Here is a 20,128-nt window from a genome sequence, read left to right on the forward strand (position 1 = left end):
CTTCAATCGGCCTGTATTTCGGTCTTTCGACGCAGCCCACAACAACTTCGCCAGGCTTTTCGGTCCCTGGCCAGACCCATCCAGTCTCTGCCGATGTCTTGTCTGAGCGAGTCCCGCCACCGGGTTGCGGGGCGGCCGAGCGGTCTTTTGATGTCGAGTGGCAGCCATTCTGTCACGGTCATCGCCTACCTCCAGGCCAAGTGTCCAGCCCAGCGCTTCTTGTCCTGGTTGACGGCGTCCTTGATCTTGCTCGTCTTTCTCAGTAGCTCGTTGCTGACGCCGTGAAGCGTCCTCTTGACGCCGACCATCCACCGCTCAAAGGCGTGTTGGGTCACTGCCAGCTTCTGCCTGTCGACCAGGTCTCGACCCCGTAGAGCGTGGCCGGTAGGACGGTGCTGTTGAACAGGTGGGTGTTGGCGACCACCACTGCTATGGACCCAGGTGGCCCTCCGTCGGCGTGCCAGCTCGCGGTTGTTCTTGTGCCCAGTAGTCAGCTCCGGGCCGAGGTAGACGTAGCCGTCGACCTGCTCGATCTCCTTCTGGCCGATGTGGATGTTGTTGTTGGCGGCCTGGGGTTTGCGCATCCACTTTGTCTTGGCCAGGTTCATCTTCAGGCCGACCGCTGCACAGGACTGATCGAGCTGGTCGAGTCGCAGCTGCACATCGGCCACTGGCTCGCCGATTAGGACGATGACGTCGGCTAAGCGCAGATGGCTGAGCCACTGGCCGTTAACGCTAATACCCTTGTTGTCCCAGTCGAGCTGTCGAAAGACGTGCTCCAGACACACCGTGAACAGCTTGGGCGAGATTGGGTCGCCCTGCTTGACGGCGACGGGGGATGTACAGTGGCCAGTCGAACAGGGTGATGTTGGTGGCGCATCCGCTGTTCAGCTTCTGCAAAAGGGCCACGTACTCGTCGGCGACGCCCTGTTGTTGGATGGCGAGCAGTACGCCGTTGATCTCCATGCTGTCGAAGGCCTTCTCGTAGTCTACGAAGTAGTGCTGGGTTTCGATTCAAATTTCAAGAATCGATTCGATTCCGATTCTCAAGATCTTGAATCGATTATCATTATTCGATTCGATTCGATTCGATCCGATCCGATCTTCGAGATTAAGATAAGTGTTTTTGAAAAAAGCATATTTTTTTTCCAGCTGTTGAATTACAGGACTGTAGTTATGCAACATATTGATACAATTATTATAGACATTTAACTGCAAATTAATGGAGTATTGATGGTTGTAAAGAACAATCCCCCTTCCAGAGTGTTGATACAACTGCTTTCACAAACTTGCACTGGTGTAGACGACAGAGGACGCAGAGGTATCAGCAGCAGTAACCGCAGAGGATTGCAAGTAACCGCAGCAACCGCGATATTCACGTTTTTTTATAAGGCTATACCCTTCTTGTTTTGAACTTCATGCATGTGTATTGAATGTTAAACAAGTTCATAATGATAACAAACAAGACTGTTTATCGTGGTGATGTGTAGCCTACAGAGGCTTCGCACAGACAGTGAATGAGAGAGATCGGCAGAGCGCGTGCGATTACCTGCGTCTGTCTTTGAAGTCATATGTATTTGTGAAAAAGGTTGCCGTGTCAAAGGAAAGCGAAATATTTGTCGTATCATCCTTTTAACGTTCACGTCACGGGTATTTACCATAAATGCGCGTCAGCAGCAGCGCTGGTCAGCATCCCACTGCGCGAGGAAGCCGCGGGGAAATAAAATCAGCGAGTCACGCATTGAATCAATGCCATATTGGTCTCTAATAAGTGAAGCATCAGCTTCAGCGTTACCCATGCGACGTATTGCTGCTCAGCTGAGCCTTGAAAAGTGGAACTCAAAGTTAAAAAATAATTAACACCTTGTTTCATTACATCTCTTTTAATGAATCAGCTTTTTTGAACGTGTTCGTTGAATGAACGGTTTAATGACTCACTCAAAGCCCGTTGTCGTAACAATGTGCGCGCTGAGTGAAAGCCTTTCAATGCGCATACAGGGATCTCCCAGTCGCGGCAAGTTAAAGTTCACGGGGAAAATGTAAACCTATTAAAATCGATCCTCTGAGTTACGGATCGATCTTTAGAAATTAATATGAAAATCGATTCAGAATTGGTGAATCGATTTTTTCAACACAGCACTACTACGAAGGCCAGCACCAATAGAGGTGCAGGAAATTCTGGGTCACATTTTCATTCACTATTCCTTTAATAACAACAACAACTATTATTATTGTATATATATAATAATAATAATTATTAGTAGTAATAAAAACTTTGATTTAAAACTAAATTTTATTACATTACACCTTTCTTTCTTAAACAAGTATAATTTATCTAGCCGTGGTTCCACTGCTGAATAGTGCTGCAGGAAAAACTGGGGTTTAAATCGCCCCCTCCTATAAAAACTGTTTATTTGCAGCAGGCTTGCAGTTAATTTGTGGCAAACAAATGATTGCTATGAGAGTTTGCTGAAGCGCTGAATTATTTGGTAAAGTTTCATTGAAACTTATAACATCAGTGTGTGTCATTCAGCTGATTAGAGTTATAAACGTAATGGCAGTTTGGTCACTGCTCACAGAGAACACTGGGAAACCTCATAATAGCTCACCTCAGTCTTTCATCAGGACATTTTTGTCATGCAGTGTTTTTTGTATCTCTGCTTTGAGGGGATTTTTATGAGTGTGATTTGATTCACATTGATTTTCTTTCTCTCACACACAGATTTACTCTCCCTCGCAACCGCCGGTGGTTCGAGTCACTAAAGGGCCGTTGTTTTCTGAAGTCACCACTACCTTCACACACATCAAACACACTCTCCGGCTCTACAACATCCAGGGTAAGAGAGAACTGGAAACACTCAACAACACCTGCACTTCTTACTTTCACTTATTCAAATAGCCACCACTATTATGTAAATCAAATATTTACACCAGGAATTTGCAAAACGACATAATTTCAAATTTGACTAGTCGAGTTCCTGTATAATTAAGAAGGTTTCTGGTTTTTGTTTTAAGCCGAAAGTCAGCGGTGGGAGGGCAGCAATGTAACCTCAGGAAGTTGATTGACCCCTGGGATATGATAGTGAATTTCGAAATCCTTGAAGTGCTGCTGGATGACATCCTTTTCTTTTCCAAGTAATGTTTGTTAAGAGAGCCTTTTACTTAGTTCTATAGCAGCTTGTTTTGCACAAGTCTTTTTTTTTTTTTAATTGGATGCAGTACAAAGCTTTTTCTAGCACTGTTCTTGCAATATTAATCTTTGAAGTTTGAAGGTAATCTTTCGAACGTTCCTCAAACTTTAACAAACAATTTGAACTGTGTAATTAGCAATGACAAAAGAGGCAGAGCATTACATCAACAAGGTACAAAGATTTAATCAGCATCAGACAAGGACGTTTGATACCGGACAAAAGACAGTCCAGCAAAAGTTTAATGGTGTGCTGAAAGTGGGATCATTCAGTTTTCATGCTTTTCTTATCAAGAAGCACCAGGGCGTTCGGTTTGTGACCCCCTCTGGGTGGGTGAGATAATGTACATGAGTGTTTTTGAAAGAGCGGAGCAGTCACATGAGCCATTGCCCCGTAGCCCTAGGGACCTTTCCCCCCAGTGGTGTTTGTTTTTTTCCAAAAAAAGAAAAGAAACCTCTCGTGGGTTATTCCCTTGAGTTAAAACTGAATTTAAATTGCAAAGTTTTAGAAGAGGAACCTTTTCTCACACAGAAAATAGCTGTCCCTCTTTTGAGATTTTGAAGGAATAGCTCATATAAAAATATAATTCTGTCATCATAATTCTAAAATACACAACAAACGACATTTTGAAGAATATACTGGCCGCTCTTTTCCATGCAGTTACAACAAATAGGATGAAGCTATTAAGCTTCAAAAAGGACTCAAAGATATCAAGTGTTCATACAATAGGTGTTATTCACTGGTAATCTTCCCTTCCTGTGGACTGATAACCAGCTCATTGAGAACCTGATCAGTTAGATTTGTGAATGAATCATTCGGGGGGGTGTTTCCCAAAAGCATTGTTAGCCAATTATGGTCGCAAGTTCCGTCGTTACCAGCGTAGTTCAACGAATCAGTGTTTCCCGAATCCATCGTTCTAACGAACATTCGCATACAACATCGCAAAGTTTTGTGGTTGGAACGACAGATCTCAACCTGTGGTTAGAAGTATAGTTTCTAGATTGCATGACATGTGGACTTAATAAATCCTTGTCTTGAGCAAAATAAGCCAGCTGACATTCAGTACAATCTGTATCTTTCATTTAGAATACATACAAATGTCATTTACGTCTTTTAGTTTGTCTCGAGATTTAAAGCACCATTTTTGAAGAGTGTGCATGTGCGTAAGTGCTCTATTACGTAAGAACGAGCCTTTGAATGAATCTAAAAATAAAGCAAAATAACTGAGAAAAATGAGAAATAGTCCTCAGATGCCATGTCCGTAATTTATAGTTTTGTAAATCAAATATCGGTTCACAAAACCTGGTTTTGTGAAACGGGTCAACTGATTCATTTCATAGATCCAACCCAAGAGAATGATCCATTCATGAAGTCGTATGGACTACTATTGTTGAACTTTAATGCTGTTTTTTGTAATTTTTGCACACAAAAAAATACAGTAAAAACTGTACTATTGTGAAATATTTTTGCAATTTAAAATAACTTTTATCTTAATTTATTGTTTGAGCACATGGCTTGGGATTGTGTTCACTGGCCATGTGCTCGTGTTTTTGTCATGTTTGTTTCGATGTGCCCTTATTACCTTATTATTGGTTTATTTGTCCCACCTGCTGTCCCTAATTAACCTCATCATTTCCTCTCCTATTTAGGCTACGTTCACACTGTCAGTCCAAATCCGATTATTTGTGTGTCTGATTGGAATCTGACCAAAGTTATTGACTGTCCACGTTAGCTATGTTCACACTGTCTGTCCAAATCCGATTATTTGTCTCTCCTATTGGAATCTGACCAAAGTCATTGACTGTCCACGCTGTGTATCGCAACTGTTCTGATCAGATTTGTGTGTCTCGTGGCGCTCTTTCGTTTTCCGGATTATCTGTATTGGTTTCTTGGGCAATGACATTGCTTTGGTAGGCAAAAACAACAACAATCAGAGGTTTACAATACAGTTGTTGTCTTATTTACAACATGTGTAGCCACCGTGCTGGTCTACTGTATCTTATAAGGCAGCGACAGCAATGTAGGAGGCTGGTATGCGAGGCTTATTCTGTTGCTGTCGTCTCCACCGGTCTCAAAATTCAACACATAATTTTCTGCTCGACCAGCACTTTGCAGCAACACAACCTTGTTTCTTCAGCAACTTTCAGCATGCTTCCTATATCAACATCTGACATGTTTACGTTTTAATCCCATCAAAGCAGACTGAAACAGATTTCCAGAAATGGAATTGAATCAGATTTCAAACCACATATGAATGTTGCTCAAAGCAGATTTGTAAAAATCGCATTTCATTTTCATCTTTTTTTTTTTTTTGGTGCCATTCACACTTGCTGAATATGATCGGATTCCAATCGGATATGCACAGAAATCAAGATTTGTACTGACAGTCTGAATGAGGCTTTAGTGTATCGCAACTGTTCAGATCCGTCCATTCGTTTTGTTTTTCTGCAGCGACTTTCAACATGTTTCCTATAACAGCGTCTGACGTTTACATTTGACTTGACGTGAGAAAGTCACATAAACCACGCAAACACCAATCAGAGTGATCAGACTGAAACGGATTTACCAGAAATGCGATTTTGAATGGGATTTCAAACCACATATGTGGCTCAAAACAGATTTTTTTCTTGTTGCTGTTTACACTTTCTAAATCTGTTCGGATTTCAATCGGATATGCACAAAACCGCATTTGGAATGACAGTCTGAACAAGGCTTTATTCTCCTTGTGTTTTCTGTCCTGATCTCTATGATGATGTCTAGAGATAGTTTGGATCCCTTCTTTAGTGTAAATCTAGGATTTTTCCACCAGCTGAACATCCTAAATCAGAAAATCAATAGCACACACCTCCTCAGCAAGCCACACTGTTTAAGATACATTTACTACATATCCATTCCAATCAGTATCTCTCAATATAACCAATATTGCCCAGTGAGGGCTGCACACTAAAAGTGTTGCGTTACCATCTCCCAATGAGCTAATGAGGACACACTCATGTTGAAGATATTCCGAGCTATCGTACACCATAAAAACAACCTTGTTTTCGTGGTTGTGCTGCTAGAGCATGTTCTTCTACCTTTAAGGGGTTTTAATTTTAATTAAAGGAAACTGAACATATTTGTTTCTTGCACCGTTTTATTCCCAGAGGCTTAATTAGTCTAATTCAAAATGTACATTTAACATGTAGGAGTGTTCACTTATTTTCATTGTACTTGGTGAATCTAATTGCTCATATTGTCATCCGGCTTAATCCAGGAACACCATAGAGAAAAACATGCAAACAAGTTATTAAAGTTAAAAAAGGGAAAGCAGTCATTTGCCACTGGAAAATGTACGATTTGTAGTATTTTGATAGTTTGTATGTGATTATGCACGTTTAATGCCAAACAGTAAATGTGCAGTTGTTTGGTCCATTATTAACCTAATGATACTTATTGGTCTATAAGGAAGTGGTCTTCAGTATACAAACAATGACTTTACAAATTTCCTAAAACAATCGGTGTTCCACAGATACAATAACAGTATATGTTTTTGAAACAACATGAGAATGATATTTTGGGTGAACTATTCCTTTAATAATGGGAGAAACTGTCGTTTGGAAGTGGAGGAAACAGATGTCCAATCCCTTTTCTATTGCCTGTGCTCAGTCAGTCATTTTGACCCCCTCTCTCTCTCTCTTTCTCATAGGTGTGGAGGGTCAGTCTGTTGAGATCTGTAACACTGTAGATATAAGAGGCGAAATCAACCATGAAATTGCAATGAGGATAACCTCGGATCTGAACAGCAAGGATCGATTCTTTACTGACCTCAATGGCTACCAGGTAGGACAACAGTCCATTATTTATTTTCTCTTTCCTGACACCCACATACACATTAAAGTTCACACAGTTTATATGTAAGTGTGAATTATAAAGGCGTCTAGTGCTGCAGTTGGTGGTGGGCCGGGGCTTGGCGGGGGATCTGCGGATATCTCTCTGAACCAGCCCATATTTACACTGACTTTATACTGAGCCGAACAACAGTGTAACTATATGGAATTACCTTTGTCTTTTTTATGCAATCAAGCAAAAATAACTATATTATAATTACAAAATAAAAGATTCCAAATATATCTAACGCACTCTGCAATGCTAGATGTCAGCGTCAGACTCACACCAGGACCGGGTAGTGGGCGTGGCCGAATTATTGTGCCAAACGAGAGTGACCAATTGAAACCGGTCTTTCATTATGGTGCATGCTGAAATGCAGCTTCACTTGAATTCAAAACTTTTTCAGCAAACAATGACAGCAGAACAGGGAGCAAATTTGTGCATGCGTGATACACTGCACAAAGAAAAAGATTTACTTGCACTATAAAGAGTTTTTTTATCTGTTAGTTTATTTTTTTGGAATTAAAATAGCTTTTTTAATGTGCAATCTTTTGTAATTGGTAACTCCATATTACTGTTACTAAATTCATCCCATCAAAACAAAATAGTTTTGCTGTTATTGTCAAAAGTTATTAAAAAAATAGAGCAGTCAGTCTAATAAAGTATTAATCGTTTAAATATTTAATCATTTAAATTAATAATTCATATTTATTTCAATATTTAATTTCAATATTAATAAAAAATATATATGTCTAGTTAACACCTTCAGTTCCATTATTAAAGAAAGACATTGATTTTTTTTTTTTTATCAAGGATGCATTAAATTGATAAAAAATCACAGTGATAAAGTGACAATAAAGAATGTTACAAAAGAACTTTCTATTCAAAATGTAACATGGTTCCCACTAAAATATTAAGCAGCACAACTGTTTTCAACATCGACGATTATAAGAAATGTTATTTGAGCTCCAAATCAGCATATTTGAATAATTTCTTAACGACCATGTGACACTGAAGACACAATGTTATTACTTTTTCTGTGTTTTTGATCAAATACATAAAAAATATAGCTGCAAGCAGCCATTAAGTGGCCAAGCACCACAGAGACCGAATGAGGAGCTAAAAATCAAGGCAGTGAGCATCACACCAACTGCAAAAAATGAGTAAAGACATTTGGAGACGATTTTAAGCAAAATCGTTGAAAGCCCATATAAATACAATCACTTGGAATGTGACAATTGCTTATTATTTTTGACCAATATGTGGTGCTGACAGCAAATTGATCTATTGTGGTCAGTGAGTGAGTGAAATGGTTCCCACGCTTCTTGAAAGTACTTGAATTGCAGACACATGGATTCAAGGCCTGGAAAGTCTGTGAAAATAGGTCTTTGAAAGTGCTTGAATTAAACTGGAACTACATTTTGTTAGAGTGGAATGCTACTGTTACAAAAATTGGCCTTTATGCGCTGCAAAAGCCAGAATGAAATAGTGCTACTGTATGGGAGGAAAGTGGGGGAAAAAAAAAATGAGTGCCTGGATCATAGAAACAGCCCTGCATGATAAACGTGTGAAAAACAGTTTTATCTATCGACGCTAAATCCATAATTTTTTACGACATTAGCTGAAGATGATCTGACTCGAATCTGGTGAAAATCAGACCATGGAGGAGTTTAAAAAAGTAGGTTAAAATAGCATAAGAAAGTTCGTCCGACTATGGCAAAATTGGTATCTATGTTTTTGGCATGACCCAAGGAATCTATTAAAACAATTTCATTATAATAGGTATGCTGCAGTGCTTCACCGAATCTAAAGAGACCAGTCTTGTGATTTTCGGTCTAACTGTTCAGAAGTTAATAGCAAATATAGCATTTTACAACAAAATTCAAAATGGCCAACATGGGAAAATTTGATATCGTCCGACTTGGCATGCCTCCCCTAATCTGAAGAGACAAGTCTCAGGAGTTTTGGTCAAACTGAACAGACGTTATATGCAAAAATATAAATCTTAAATTTTTCTGACCACTAGGTGGCACAGTGGCGAAACACTGCATGTACCTTTGGATCTGAATACGCTAAAGTGATGCAGAGATACAACCTTACATCCATTTTGGTGTAAACATCGGATGAGCGGTCTAGAAAAAGTAGTTTTTATCTGAAAATTCAAATGGCGGAAACATTTTCATGACGGAAAATTATGTCATAGAATGCAATCGTCTTGTGCCAAGGAATCAGTAGAAAAAAATGTGTTTCAAGCCCTTACGGGTAAATTTATTAGCATAAGCGTGAGTGCAACTTTGGACAGTTGGTGGCGCTAGAGGGATTGAGTTAGAGACTCCCAAATGGCTGTGGTTAATGTTCAGACTGTCTTCTATCTGTGTGCCAAATTAAAAAAATTTTTACCATATGGTTCGATGGGCTTCCATACATAGTCTCAAAAGCGGAAGAAGAAGACTTAACGGATATTTAAAAAAATGAGCGACCTCAAACGTTTAGGTAGTGTATGCTCATATATAAGACTAAGATGTATAAAAACTAAACAAAAAAGAAATCATAAAATATTTATCACATTTTATCCCCAAAACCACATTAATATCAACAGAAGCTGCTCTTATGGACTGGTCAACTTTTCATTAGTCTCTGAATAAAGATTACACAGCGGAAATAAAGTAACACAAGTTCAATTTAAAAACATGATCTGAATGTGTGAGTACAGACAGCAAGCTCGTCTAATTCTGTTTACTGACAAGTAAAACTAATCAGCAAAAGTCATTAGAAGTTTGTTCATTTGCTTGAAGTGGTTGTTTTGACAGTCTTGTTTGATTTTGGTTGATAGTGTCAAAATGCAATGTTGTTGTTTTTGGACGGCATAATGAAAATGTCAGTTTATTTTTCATTTCTCCTGACAAATAATTAATCAAAACAGTTTAGAGTGTGCTGTTTGGCTGACCAAAACAAACAAGTGTCAATTTAAATCACTCTTGTCAAGTTGTCTTGACATGTTGGAGTATTAGCGTGGCATTTAATTAGCTGATGATGTCTCTCCGGCATTGGCCGGGATTAAGTGCTTCTCTTCGGTCCAAACTAATTAACTGACTTCACAAAACAAATGCCTCATGAATAAAAACAGTGGAATATCCCATCCATTTTCCCTCCAAATCACATTAACACACATCGAAGCTCATCAATTGACAGTGTTTTTCCTTCAGATAAGTGTCTCCACATGCCCAAGCTCATTGTTTTCAGGTCTCTAAACAGGGGGAATTTGGAGTTTTTTCTCTCTCTGCATTTCTAAAAATGCCTTGGGCTGTTTTTACAGGTGCAGCCGAGGAAAGCCATGGCTAAGCTCCCCCTGCAGGCAAACTTCTACCCCATGACCAGCATGGTCTATCTGCAGGACTCCAGCGCCAGACTCTCTCTACTCACGGCACAGTCACTCGGAGCGGCCAGCCTCAAGAGCGGTCAGAGTTTTAACTCGCTTCCTCCCGAGCGCTTTAAGTTTTCTTTTCATCTTAAAGCCTCATGCTTTACCCCATGTCTGTTAGATGCCATTTACACTGGGGTCCAAATTACATTTTTTAAATATATTCAAATAGAAAATTTCGACTTGTAATAATATTTCACACAATATTACTGTTTTTAGTGTGTGTTTGATCAAAAGCATTAGAGATGAGCATAAGAGACTTTTTTCAAAAAAGCATTAAAAATTCCAGACTCCAAAACAGCTAAAAGTCCCCAGACTTTTGAACCGTAGTGTATATTATAATGATGTCATCCCTAAATTCACTTAACCATCTCAACATTGATTTGACATTGACAGAACTATTGATTTTAGTTTTTAGTGTGCTATTTTTATTTTATTTTAAATGTAATTGTATAGATTGTTAATATACAAAATGAGAGGGCGACTACGGAACTGCAACGAAAAAAAAAAAAAACTTTACGAGAACTTTAATCTCGAAATATATTTCGACTTTATTCTTGTAAGTTTAGAGAAAAAAAATTACGTTTTTTTTTACGTTGCGGTTCAGGGCTTCCGTAGTCGCCCTTTCATTTTGTATACTAAAAATCTATACAATTTCATCAACAAAAAAAAAGTCAACGTCTTAGGAGGTTACAAAATATACTGCGGCGGAATAGACTTTACAGGCGAAAACACTTTTCAGACTGAATGGACTAGCCAGCTTTATATCTGAGGAAATCACGGGATCCGGCCATATGATTGGATACAGAATGATGCACTTAAAATGTATCCAGAAAGGATTTACGGTAAAGTTTGGACCAGGATTGTGGTGCTCGTCTATAGGCACGCAATCTGGGTCAAGAACACTTAACAGTAACCGTACTGTCTCCCTCTTCACCGTAAATCCTTTCTGCACCTGTAGGATTTCCTTTTGTTGAAAGCCCAGATAAAAGTAAAAAGATACTAATATGTTTAGATCCATGATTAGGCAGTTCGACTTCACAAACGCATTTCTTTACTAAAAAATAAATAAATTGAATAAAAAGAACTTCTACGGAAGACTGTATTCTTGTAATTTTTACTTTATTTTGATTTCGATCTCGAAATATTACGAGATTAAAGTCGAAATATTTCGAGAATAAAATCAAAATTACTAGAAAACAGTCTCGAAATGCTACGATTTTATTTTCGAAATACTACGACTATTCTCAAAATACTACGACTATTTTCAAAATACTACGACTTTATTCTCGAAACTTTAGATTTTTTTTTTACAGGTTTTTTTTTTTTTTTTTTGCAGTTCAGGGCTTGACATTATGAAAAAATAATTTTAAGTTTCACTCAAGTAGTTATGCTGTTCATATAAAATTGCCAAATAGAAGCTTTTTCTGTAGAGTGGTTATAGACATTTTGACCTTGCTTTGTATGCGATTTTAGTCACAACACAAAGTTAGCAAATACACTTATTATATACAGTCTTTATCTTTCTCTTGACATCATCTGGTCAAAGACATATAATATTTTATTCAATGAAGTTATCTTTACAATGAGACCTGTCTCTCTGAGTTCATTATAAATGGCAACTTAATGCTGCAACAATTACAAAACCATAAGTAAATAATTTGACAGCTTACAATTCAGACACATCATGACCATAAGGTCTGTTATCCTTGGATCTTTGCTTGAATAGATTTGGCCTATTAAATAAATAAAACACTGGCGGGTGTACAAGCGTAGGTGTATTGGTGGTGAAAACACTCCACAATTGAATGTAAAGTGCCTTTGTCCATAATTCAATCTGTCAAGTGTGGTTTTGTCAGGTTGTTTTATAAAAATAGATTTATTTGTTTGGTGCTCAAACATGGCTCAATGGTCTCATTGACTTTGGCACACATGATTTATGCATGTCCATTGGAGGCTTCAGTGAATGTTCTGGTGAAGTATGTGTGACATACTAATGAAGCTCATTGGTGTGGATTCCACAGGTCAGCTGGAGGTGATAATGGACCGCAGGCTCAATCAGGATGATAATCGAGGTTTGGGTCAGGGAGTCCTGGACAATAAGATCACTGCCAACTCCTTCCGCTTATTGCTGGAGAAGAGGAGCTCTGCGGAGGAGGTAACTGAGCTAAAGAAGATAAACATGCCATGCATCTCTTAATGACAACAGTCTGACCATTGACTCTCAGTGTCTGGATTTTGGAAATTTGGGCGTTCATTGTTTTTAATTTATCGGCATCTGTTGATATTGGATATTTAATTGCACATGCTCATTTATCCTTTTTTTTTTATAAAAATTTTGATTTACTTTGCCGTCATCTAACACTCATTTAAAGATAATCTTTAAAATCACTAATAATTTAATAACACCATTAAATGTGATCTTTAGCCAATCTAAAAAAAAATGATATCCCTTTTTCAAATCATAATGCTGTAATGCCTAATGCTTAAATGTAAATGTCTACCTTTATTATGTATTTATTGTACTTAGGCCAGTAGACAGTAACTTGCTTTACTGTGCTTTCTTGCATTATTGTGACTATAACAATTACAAAACTACTGCGGTATTTTACAATCTAACTAAGCTGTAAACATGTTGGCAGTTTTTATATAACTTTGGGCCCTATCATACACCTGGTGCAATGCGGCGCCAGGCGCGACGCAAGTGTTTTTTTTGCTAGTTTCAGCCCGACGCTGTTATCATTTCCACGTCCTGCGCCACGTTGTTTAAATAGCAAATGCATTTGCACCCATTTGTGCGCCCATGGGCGTGCTGGTCTTAAAATTAGGTGTGTTCAGGCGCATTGTTGGAGTGTTGCTATTTTGAGGCAACTGAAATTGACTGTGCCATTGACCAACAAAAACCTGGTCTAAAGTCAATGGGGTAATATTTTTTGTTGTTATTTAAAGAGCGCGTTAGTAATGTGTGCCTATAGGCGGGTCCACAACTGTCGTACACTTTGTCCCGTAGATGGTCTGCTTGCTCGCTTTAACCTCGCGCACGAGCAGATCTGTTTCCTCTCTGGAGACACGCAATTCAGTTTTTCCGCTTGCAAATTCCGCCATTTAAATTCCGAATCCGCCATGGTGCGAGTGCAACTGGCTTTTAAAGGGATTGGGAGATGAGACTCTGATTGGTTTATTGGACGTTACGCCCAAAACACACACATTACTCATTAAGAGAATAGAGACAACCCTTTTAAACCATGCGCCGCGCGCACAGACCATTTTTCCCGTCGTTAAACTAGCAAAAGTCAATTGGGACACGCCCTTTTAACTTGCTTAGCTAAATTTTCTTTGAAATGCTGCTACACCATGAGAGTCATAGAAAAGACAATTTTGTTCTAATGCAGAAGTGTTTGCATACATGGACTTGCATTGTTCGAATGAAACAAATGAATTAAAGAGGCCATATTGTGCCCCTTTACAAAATCTGTCTACTAGAATAGGTTTTCATGCTTGAAATTTCAAAAAACATATTTTTCACATATTTGACATTGTTGCAGCACCCAGTCTGTCAGTAACTCTCTGTTTAGTTCCTGTCTCTATCAAGCCCCTCCTTCTAAAAAGCGCAATGTGCTTTGATTGGTCGGCTGGACCAGTGTGTTGTGATTGGTCAACCACTTTGAGCGAGTTTCGGAAATGTTACGCCCCTTACCATTATCACGAGTTTCAACACTACTAACGCAACTCATTTTTTTTGTGTATGCCTTTGGCGGGAATTTTTTAAATGAGGAAATATTGTGATGCGTACATTCCCGGAAAGAAACTTTAACATTACAAAACTGCAACATTACACTCTAAAAATGTAAAAAAGCATAATAGGTCCTTTCGAGTCTTAAATGTTCTCTGCTAATGGACCACTTTTCTTTCTTAGGCCCAGAATGAGGAGACCGTACCGAATAGTTATCCATCTATACTGAGTCAGATGTCGTACATGTACCTCAACCACCCCCTCATCTCGATGCCAGTCAGTCAGAACTCGGACGCTCCATCCTTGATTCCCTACAGCCCTCTGAGCGCCTCCTTCCCCTGCGACATGCATCTGGTCAACCTGCGCGCTATCCAGTCTAAGGTATGCCTCAATTCTGTTTGTATCTTCTATCTAGAGGATTTGAAAGAGAAAGCTAAAAGCTGTTTTGGTCGTAATTGGGGGGTATAGGACTGCTGGCTCAGTTCCTAAGAGGGCCATAAAGTGTATTGACCTTCAAATTGATATATCATAGTCCCATTTCTCAGGGCTGAATGATAATATTTTAAAACATGACAGGGTAAAGGTAAAAATGCTCAGAAGGGGGCTCATGGGAAAGATTTAATAGAGGATGAGAGGATGTGATTCATCCTGGCTTAAATGCTTAAAGGGATCTTATCATGAAAAATCCCATTTTGCTTGATCTTTTGAGATAAAAGACTTCATTGTACTGTCAAAACATACTGTAATTTTAAGAACTCAGTACTTCCTTTAAAGAGACTGTTTATTCGAAATTACATATAAGCACATGACTGCCAACATTAACATGTCAGATGCATATTTAGTAGTCATAAATGCTATGATAAATGGATATGGATAGTTATTAACTCCAGAAGAAATACTGTCACCCTACTGTACTCTTCTGAAGAATCCCAATGTTAGAAAGACTGACACTTATTTTGAACAATATCCTCGATTAACAGTTTATGTGGCACATTTCAGCTTGGATTGTGTGATGAATCTATCATATATTATAGGCTTAGCATGGATGCTATTGAAGGGTTGCAGAGCAAATCCGCAGTTTGTGAGTAAACAAATTCATTTCACATGCAGTGGAGTCTTAAAGGCACAGCGGCAAAAACCAAATTTGTGACTAAATTGAGTTTTGGTACATAAACTTGAATAACATTATAAGCAGACCCACAGGTAAAATTAATAATAAAAGGAAATGATATTACCCATTAATGGATATTTCACAAACAGCGTTGCTCTATAACAGGGATTTTCCCAAATCTAGTGAGCTGCCTCGCTGTCTACATAGGCAGCTACATTTTAAGGTGGCATATTAACTGAGAAGTGCACCTGAAGTGTACTTCAAATAAAAGTATTTTCAAATTTATATCAGGAAATGTCAATTTAACCATATTTCAAAGTCAAAAGAAGCAATTATGAAATTACATATAAAGATATACTTAAGTCCTACTTCAGTGGGAAGTAAAACACTCTAAAGTCCAGCTAATTGCGTTTAATATTAATTTAAATTATTTATAATACATTTTTATTTAATTGCAATTAACAAGCCGTTAAATGTCCGAAAACATTATATTTAGTTTGCACTGAAGTATATTCTTTTCAAGTATACAGTATCATTTCTGTAATAACTACTCTTTAAAAGTATGCTAAAGTGTAAATCCTTTGCTGCTTTAGAACTGGGCCAAAATAATATTATACAACAGCATTATTGTCATGGGTGGCTATGGTAGATAGCTCACGAAGACAATGGATCCTTGGAACAGTATTTAATCAGAAACTCACAGCGATATACAGGAGAAAGTAACAACTACATACAACCTGACCTATAAACTAACAACATCAACGCAAGACAAGGGAGAGACTGAAAGTGAGGGCTAAGCTAACAAGATAATTAACAACACACACCTGGACAGAATACTCAAATCAATATTTAACCATAGAAACAAACTGGCAGGGGACTAGGACGACAAAACTAATTAGCAAACCGAAACATAACACAATAAAAAATGAATCAAAAACAGCACATACACATGACAATTATATTGCTGCCTTGCCTTAAAGAAGATCTGAAGTCTAAAAATGCTGCCTAGATAGGCAGCTCTCTAAGGTTTGGAACAGAGCCGTTAAAATTTTGGCCTTTGTTTCTACCATACTACATTCATGGCCATTTTTCATTTTTTGTGTCACCATTAGAGTGTGCCAGAATTCATTCATCTACACAACAACGATATGCCAAAAATGGAGAAGTTTTTCCTTTAAATTCAATCCCCATTGACACGGATCCTCGAAAACGACTAAAAACGCTGTATTTCGCTGCCAGGCCATTAGATGGTGATGAAACACTGTAGACTGAACACGTAATAGGCATGTGCATGACGTCATCGTCTTCAGAGATTCGCGTTTTTGTTTTACACGGAGACCGTTTTCAAAAACTTGCACTTTGATACTTTCAGGCACCCAAAACGCTGCTGTCTTGTAAACGAACGGCCAAAACGCATAAAACGTTTTACATTTTTAGTTAAAAACGGTGTCGTGTAAACAGCCCCTAAGTCTCAGTTATCTGACCTCTATCCTTTTGTTTGTCTGATCAATGACATCATCAAAGTTTGAGTCTCTTGCTTGAATTATGATTGACAGATCATCTGAAAGCCAAAAAAACTCGCCTTAACTGCTGATTTGGGAGTCTGAATTCACTCTCAGTATGTATTTAAAATTGTATTAAATAAAATGATTAATAGGACAGTTGGCTGCACAAGTTTTTGGTGCACTATGTAGAATAAAGTCTATGCTAAATAATGCTTGAAAAGTTCCTTTGTTATGTGTCATGGCAATATCCACTCAAGGACACCCTCTATGCAAATGGAAAAGAAAAGTGTTTTTCAAGCATGGAAGACATTGATTACATTTCATTATTTATTTATTTTTGCACAACAAAAAACTCATCTCAGTTGTGAGAGGTTCATCGACTGTGCAGAGTGATTTACTGTTTCTGTTGTTAATCTTGTGCTCCAGGTTTACAGTGATGAGAGATTCTGCTGGGCAGAGATGTCTGTATAAATGTTTTCATAATGTCATGAAGGGGCAAGTACAGATTCGAGTGCAAATTTGATCATGAATAACGGCAGAAAAAGTTAATGGAATGTTCCGGGTTCAATACAAGTGCTACCATAGAAAAGAATTTCCACTCATTTCAGTTTGAAAAAGAAAAATGCACCTGCAATGGACATTTATGAGGAAAGACTCTGTGGGCCCTATTTTAACGATCTGAAACGCAAGTGTCAAAGCGCAAGTAACTTCGTGGGCGGATCCCGGCGCTGTTGCTATTTTCCCGGCGGGATAAATGCCTCTTGCGCCTGGCGCAAATCTAAAAGGGGTTGGTCTGAAGTAGCTTCATTATTCATAGGTGTGGTTTGGGCGTAACATGAAATAAACCAATCAGAGCGTCATCTCACATTCCCTTTAAGAGCAGGTGCGCTTGTTCTAAAGCGGATTCCTATTATAACGGCGGATTTGCCAGGCGCGCAACAGGAGTGGTTCACAGCCGAGGAGAGCAACGTTCTCGTCAGGGCCGTAAAACAGAGAAGTGACATTGGGGATTGAGAGACCCACCCAAATTAACTTCTGTTAAACAGGCTTATGATAATTTGGGTAAATGTGTAAGCTACATGTATGCTTTTATAATAAATTGTCTATCTATCTATCTATCTATCTATCTATCTATCTATCTATCTATCTATCTATCTATCTATCTATCTATCTATCGTAATAATGTATGATTTGCAAAAATGAAAACTGCTGCTTAGATGAGAGAATCAAAGTGTATGCGCGTTGTGCACACGCTACATTGATTATGGCCAAGCATGCGCCCTTAAAACAGCATAATGAACAACGCGCAACGCGCCACTGACTTTAGACTAGGTTTTTTCTGGTCAGTGGCGCAATTGTTTTATAGAACAGCAAAATAGCATGAGGGAAAGGTTGCGCCGGAACACGCCTCCTCTTTGCGCTGAACCGCCCCGGGGAGCGCAAGTGTATTTCTTAGTTAACCGACGTGTGTCTGTGGAGGGAAAAGCTAGCTTTGCGCGGGTGCAAAATAGGAATGATACATGCGTCAGTGTACAAAGTCATTTGCGCCGAGTGCAAGATAGAGCCCTGTATATTAAAAACACATGGTTTTGAGAGTATGGCCACAAGAAATCCTTCTAGAATGATTGGGGTGATTTTGTAGGAGAGTGAATCTGCATAGTAAATAATAAACAAATTATAAGCAAATAAAAAAACAGTGCTTTAAGTTTTTCAGGTCAGTCTAACAGCATTCAGGTACAAAAATTGAACAATAAAATGTCAAATAAACACTGTGTAACCCCTCCACCTGGGTCCTTCTCCAAGAATCACGACTATATGTGACTATCGCGGATGCACACATCGCGATATCGATGCTAAAACAATATATCGTGCAGCTCTAACACATGTAATTTGTCAATATTCTAGAAAAAAACTGTTTTATTCTACATGAAGTGGTTTGCCTCTTTATGGGAGCTGCAGTTTTGACATCACATGATCAGTTGTGTCATGAAATTGGCTGAATTACTACGGTACTAATAATAACAACAACAGTAATAATACTATTATTTAAAGGGTTAGTTCACCCAAAAATGAAAATACCGTCATTAATTACTCACCCTCACATCATTCCAAACCCGTAAGACCTTCTTCGTTCATCTTCGGAACACAAATTACGATATTTTTCATGTGTGTGGTGCTGACGCAGGAGCCAGCCAATCACTGCTCTATATAGATCAGTGCGGGCCAATAATGAGCCGGCGTTCTGACGTAGAACCCGGAAGCGCTGCAGTGTTTACAACGTGAGCAGTGTCAAGAGACTGACATGGAAGAGAAGAAATTGTTTAATAAAGTCATTATTTTAGGTTTTTTTTGTATTTTAATTGGGGCCTATTGTGCGATGATGTATAACTATTCGTCGACGTCTTGCTCTGGAGGCAGTTATATGCAAATTAATTTGCCCATGTGACGTCACAGGTGTCACGGCCGGTGAAGGAGATGCTCAAAATAAATCTTTAATCCAAGAATCAAAACAAGAAACAAGAGAAGAACTGAAACACAACCACGAACACACTGACATCAAACAATGCAATACAAGGAATTAACAGAGAGTGAGGGCTTAAGTTGAAGGGCAAACAAAAGAGCTAATGAGATAATTAATGAAACACCTGAACTGAGGACTCAAATCAGTCTGTAACCATAGAAACAGTCAGGCAGGGAATGGAGAAGAACTGAACCAATTTACAAACTAGAAAGCTGACCTAGACAAAGAGATGAACAGAACAGGAAAAACAGAGAAGCGCGACAACAGGTCACTCAATATCAAAACGAGCTTGATTCAAGAAATGCTTTGTTTATAATGAGGAGGATATTTGAAGCTATGAAACTTGCAGGATGTTTTAATGGTACAAGGACCTTGAAGGGGCTGTTTACACAACACCGTTTTACGGTAAAACGTAAAACTTTTTACTCATTTTGGCCCTTCGTTTACACGACGACGGCCTGAAAATGCAAACTTTTGAAAACGGGTTTCAAAGTGGAAGTTTTTGAAAACGGTCTCCGTGGAAACAATAAAAACGGGAATCTCCGAAGACGATGACGTCATTCACATGTGTATTACGTGTTCAGTCTATGGTGTTTGGTTTTAACAATGGTCGTTTGTACGCGGAAGACTCAAAGGAAAAAAACTTAAGCATATCGTTGTCGTGTAAACGTACCCTTATATGTCAAAAGATCAAGGCAAATTTGATTTCTCATATCATGACCTTTAAAAAAATAAAAGGTTACCATCAGTAACGCATAATTTTTTTTAAACAACTTGAAATC

The 20,128-nt window shown here is 38.6% G+C and overlaps 1 protein-coding gene across 1 annotated transcript in view; it reads left to right on the forward strand.

Moving 5' to 3' along the window:
- Window positions 1-20,128, forward strand: part of man2a1 (mannosidase, alpha, class 2A, member 1) — a 68,123-nt gene that overhangs the window by 44,573 nt on the left and 3,422 nt on the right. Inside the window, exons 16-20 of the mRNA XM_056252959.1 lie at window positions 2,723-2,837; window positions 6,874-7,007; window positions 10,372-10,513; window positions 12,501-12,634; window positions 14,393-14,590. Of these exons, the coding sequence (XP_056108934.1) occupies window positions 2,723-2,837; window positions 6,874-7,007; window positions 10,372-10,513; window positions 12,501-12,634; window positions 14,393-14,590 (723 nt within the window). The remainder of the gene's footprint in view (window positions 1-2,722; window positions 2,838-6,873; window positions 7,008-10,371; window positions 10,514-12,500; window positions 12,635-14,392; window positions 14,591-20,128) is intronic.

Source organism: Rhinichthys klamathensis, unplaced genomic scaffold, assembly GCF_029890125.1.
Source record: "Rhinichthys klamathensis goyatoka isolate OS25496 unplaced genomic scaffold, OSU_Roscu_1.1 h1tg000099l_1, whole genome shotgun sequence".
NCBI classification, from domain to species: Eukaryota; Metazoa; Chordata; class Actinopteri; order Cypriniformes; family Leuciscidae; genus Rhinichthys; species Rhinichthys klamathensis.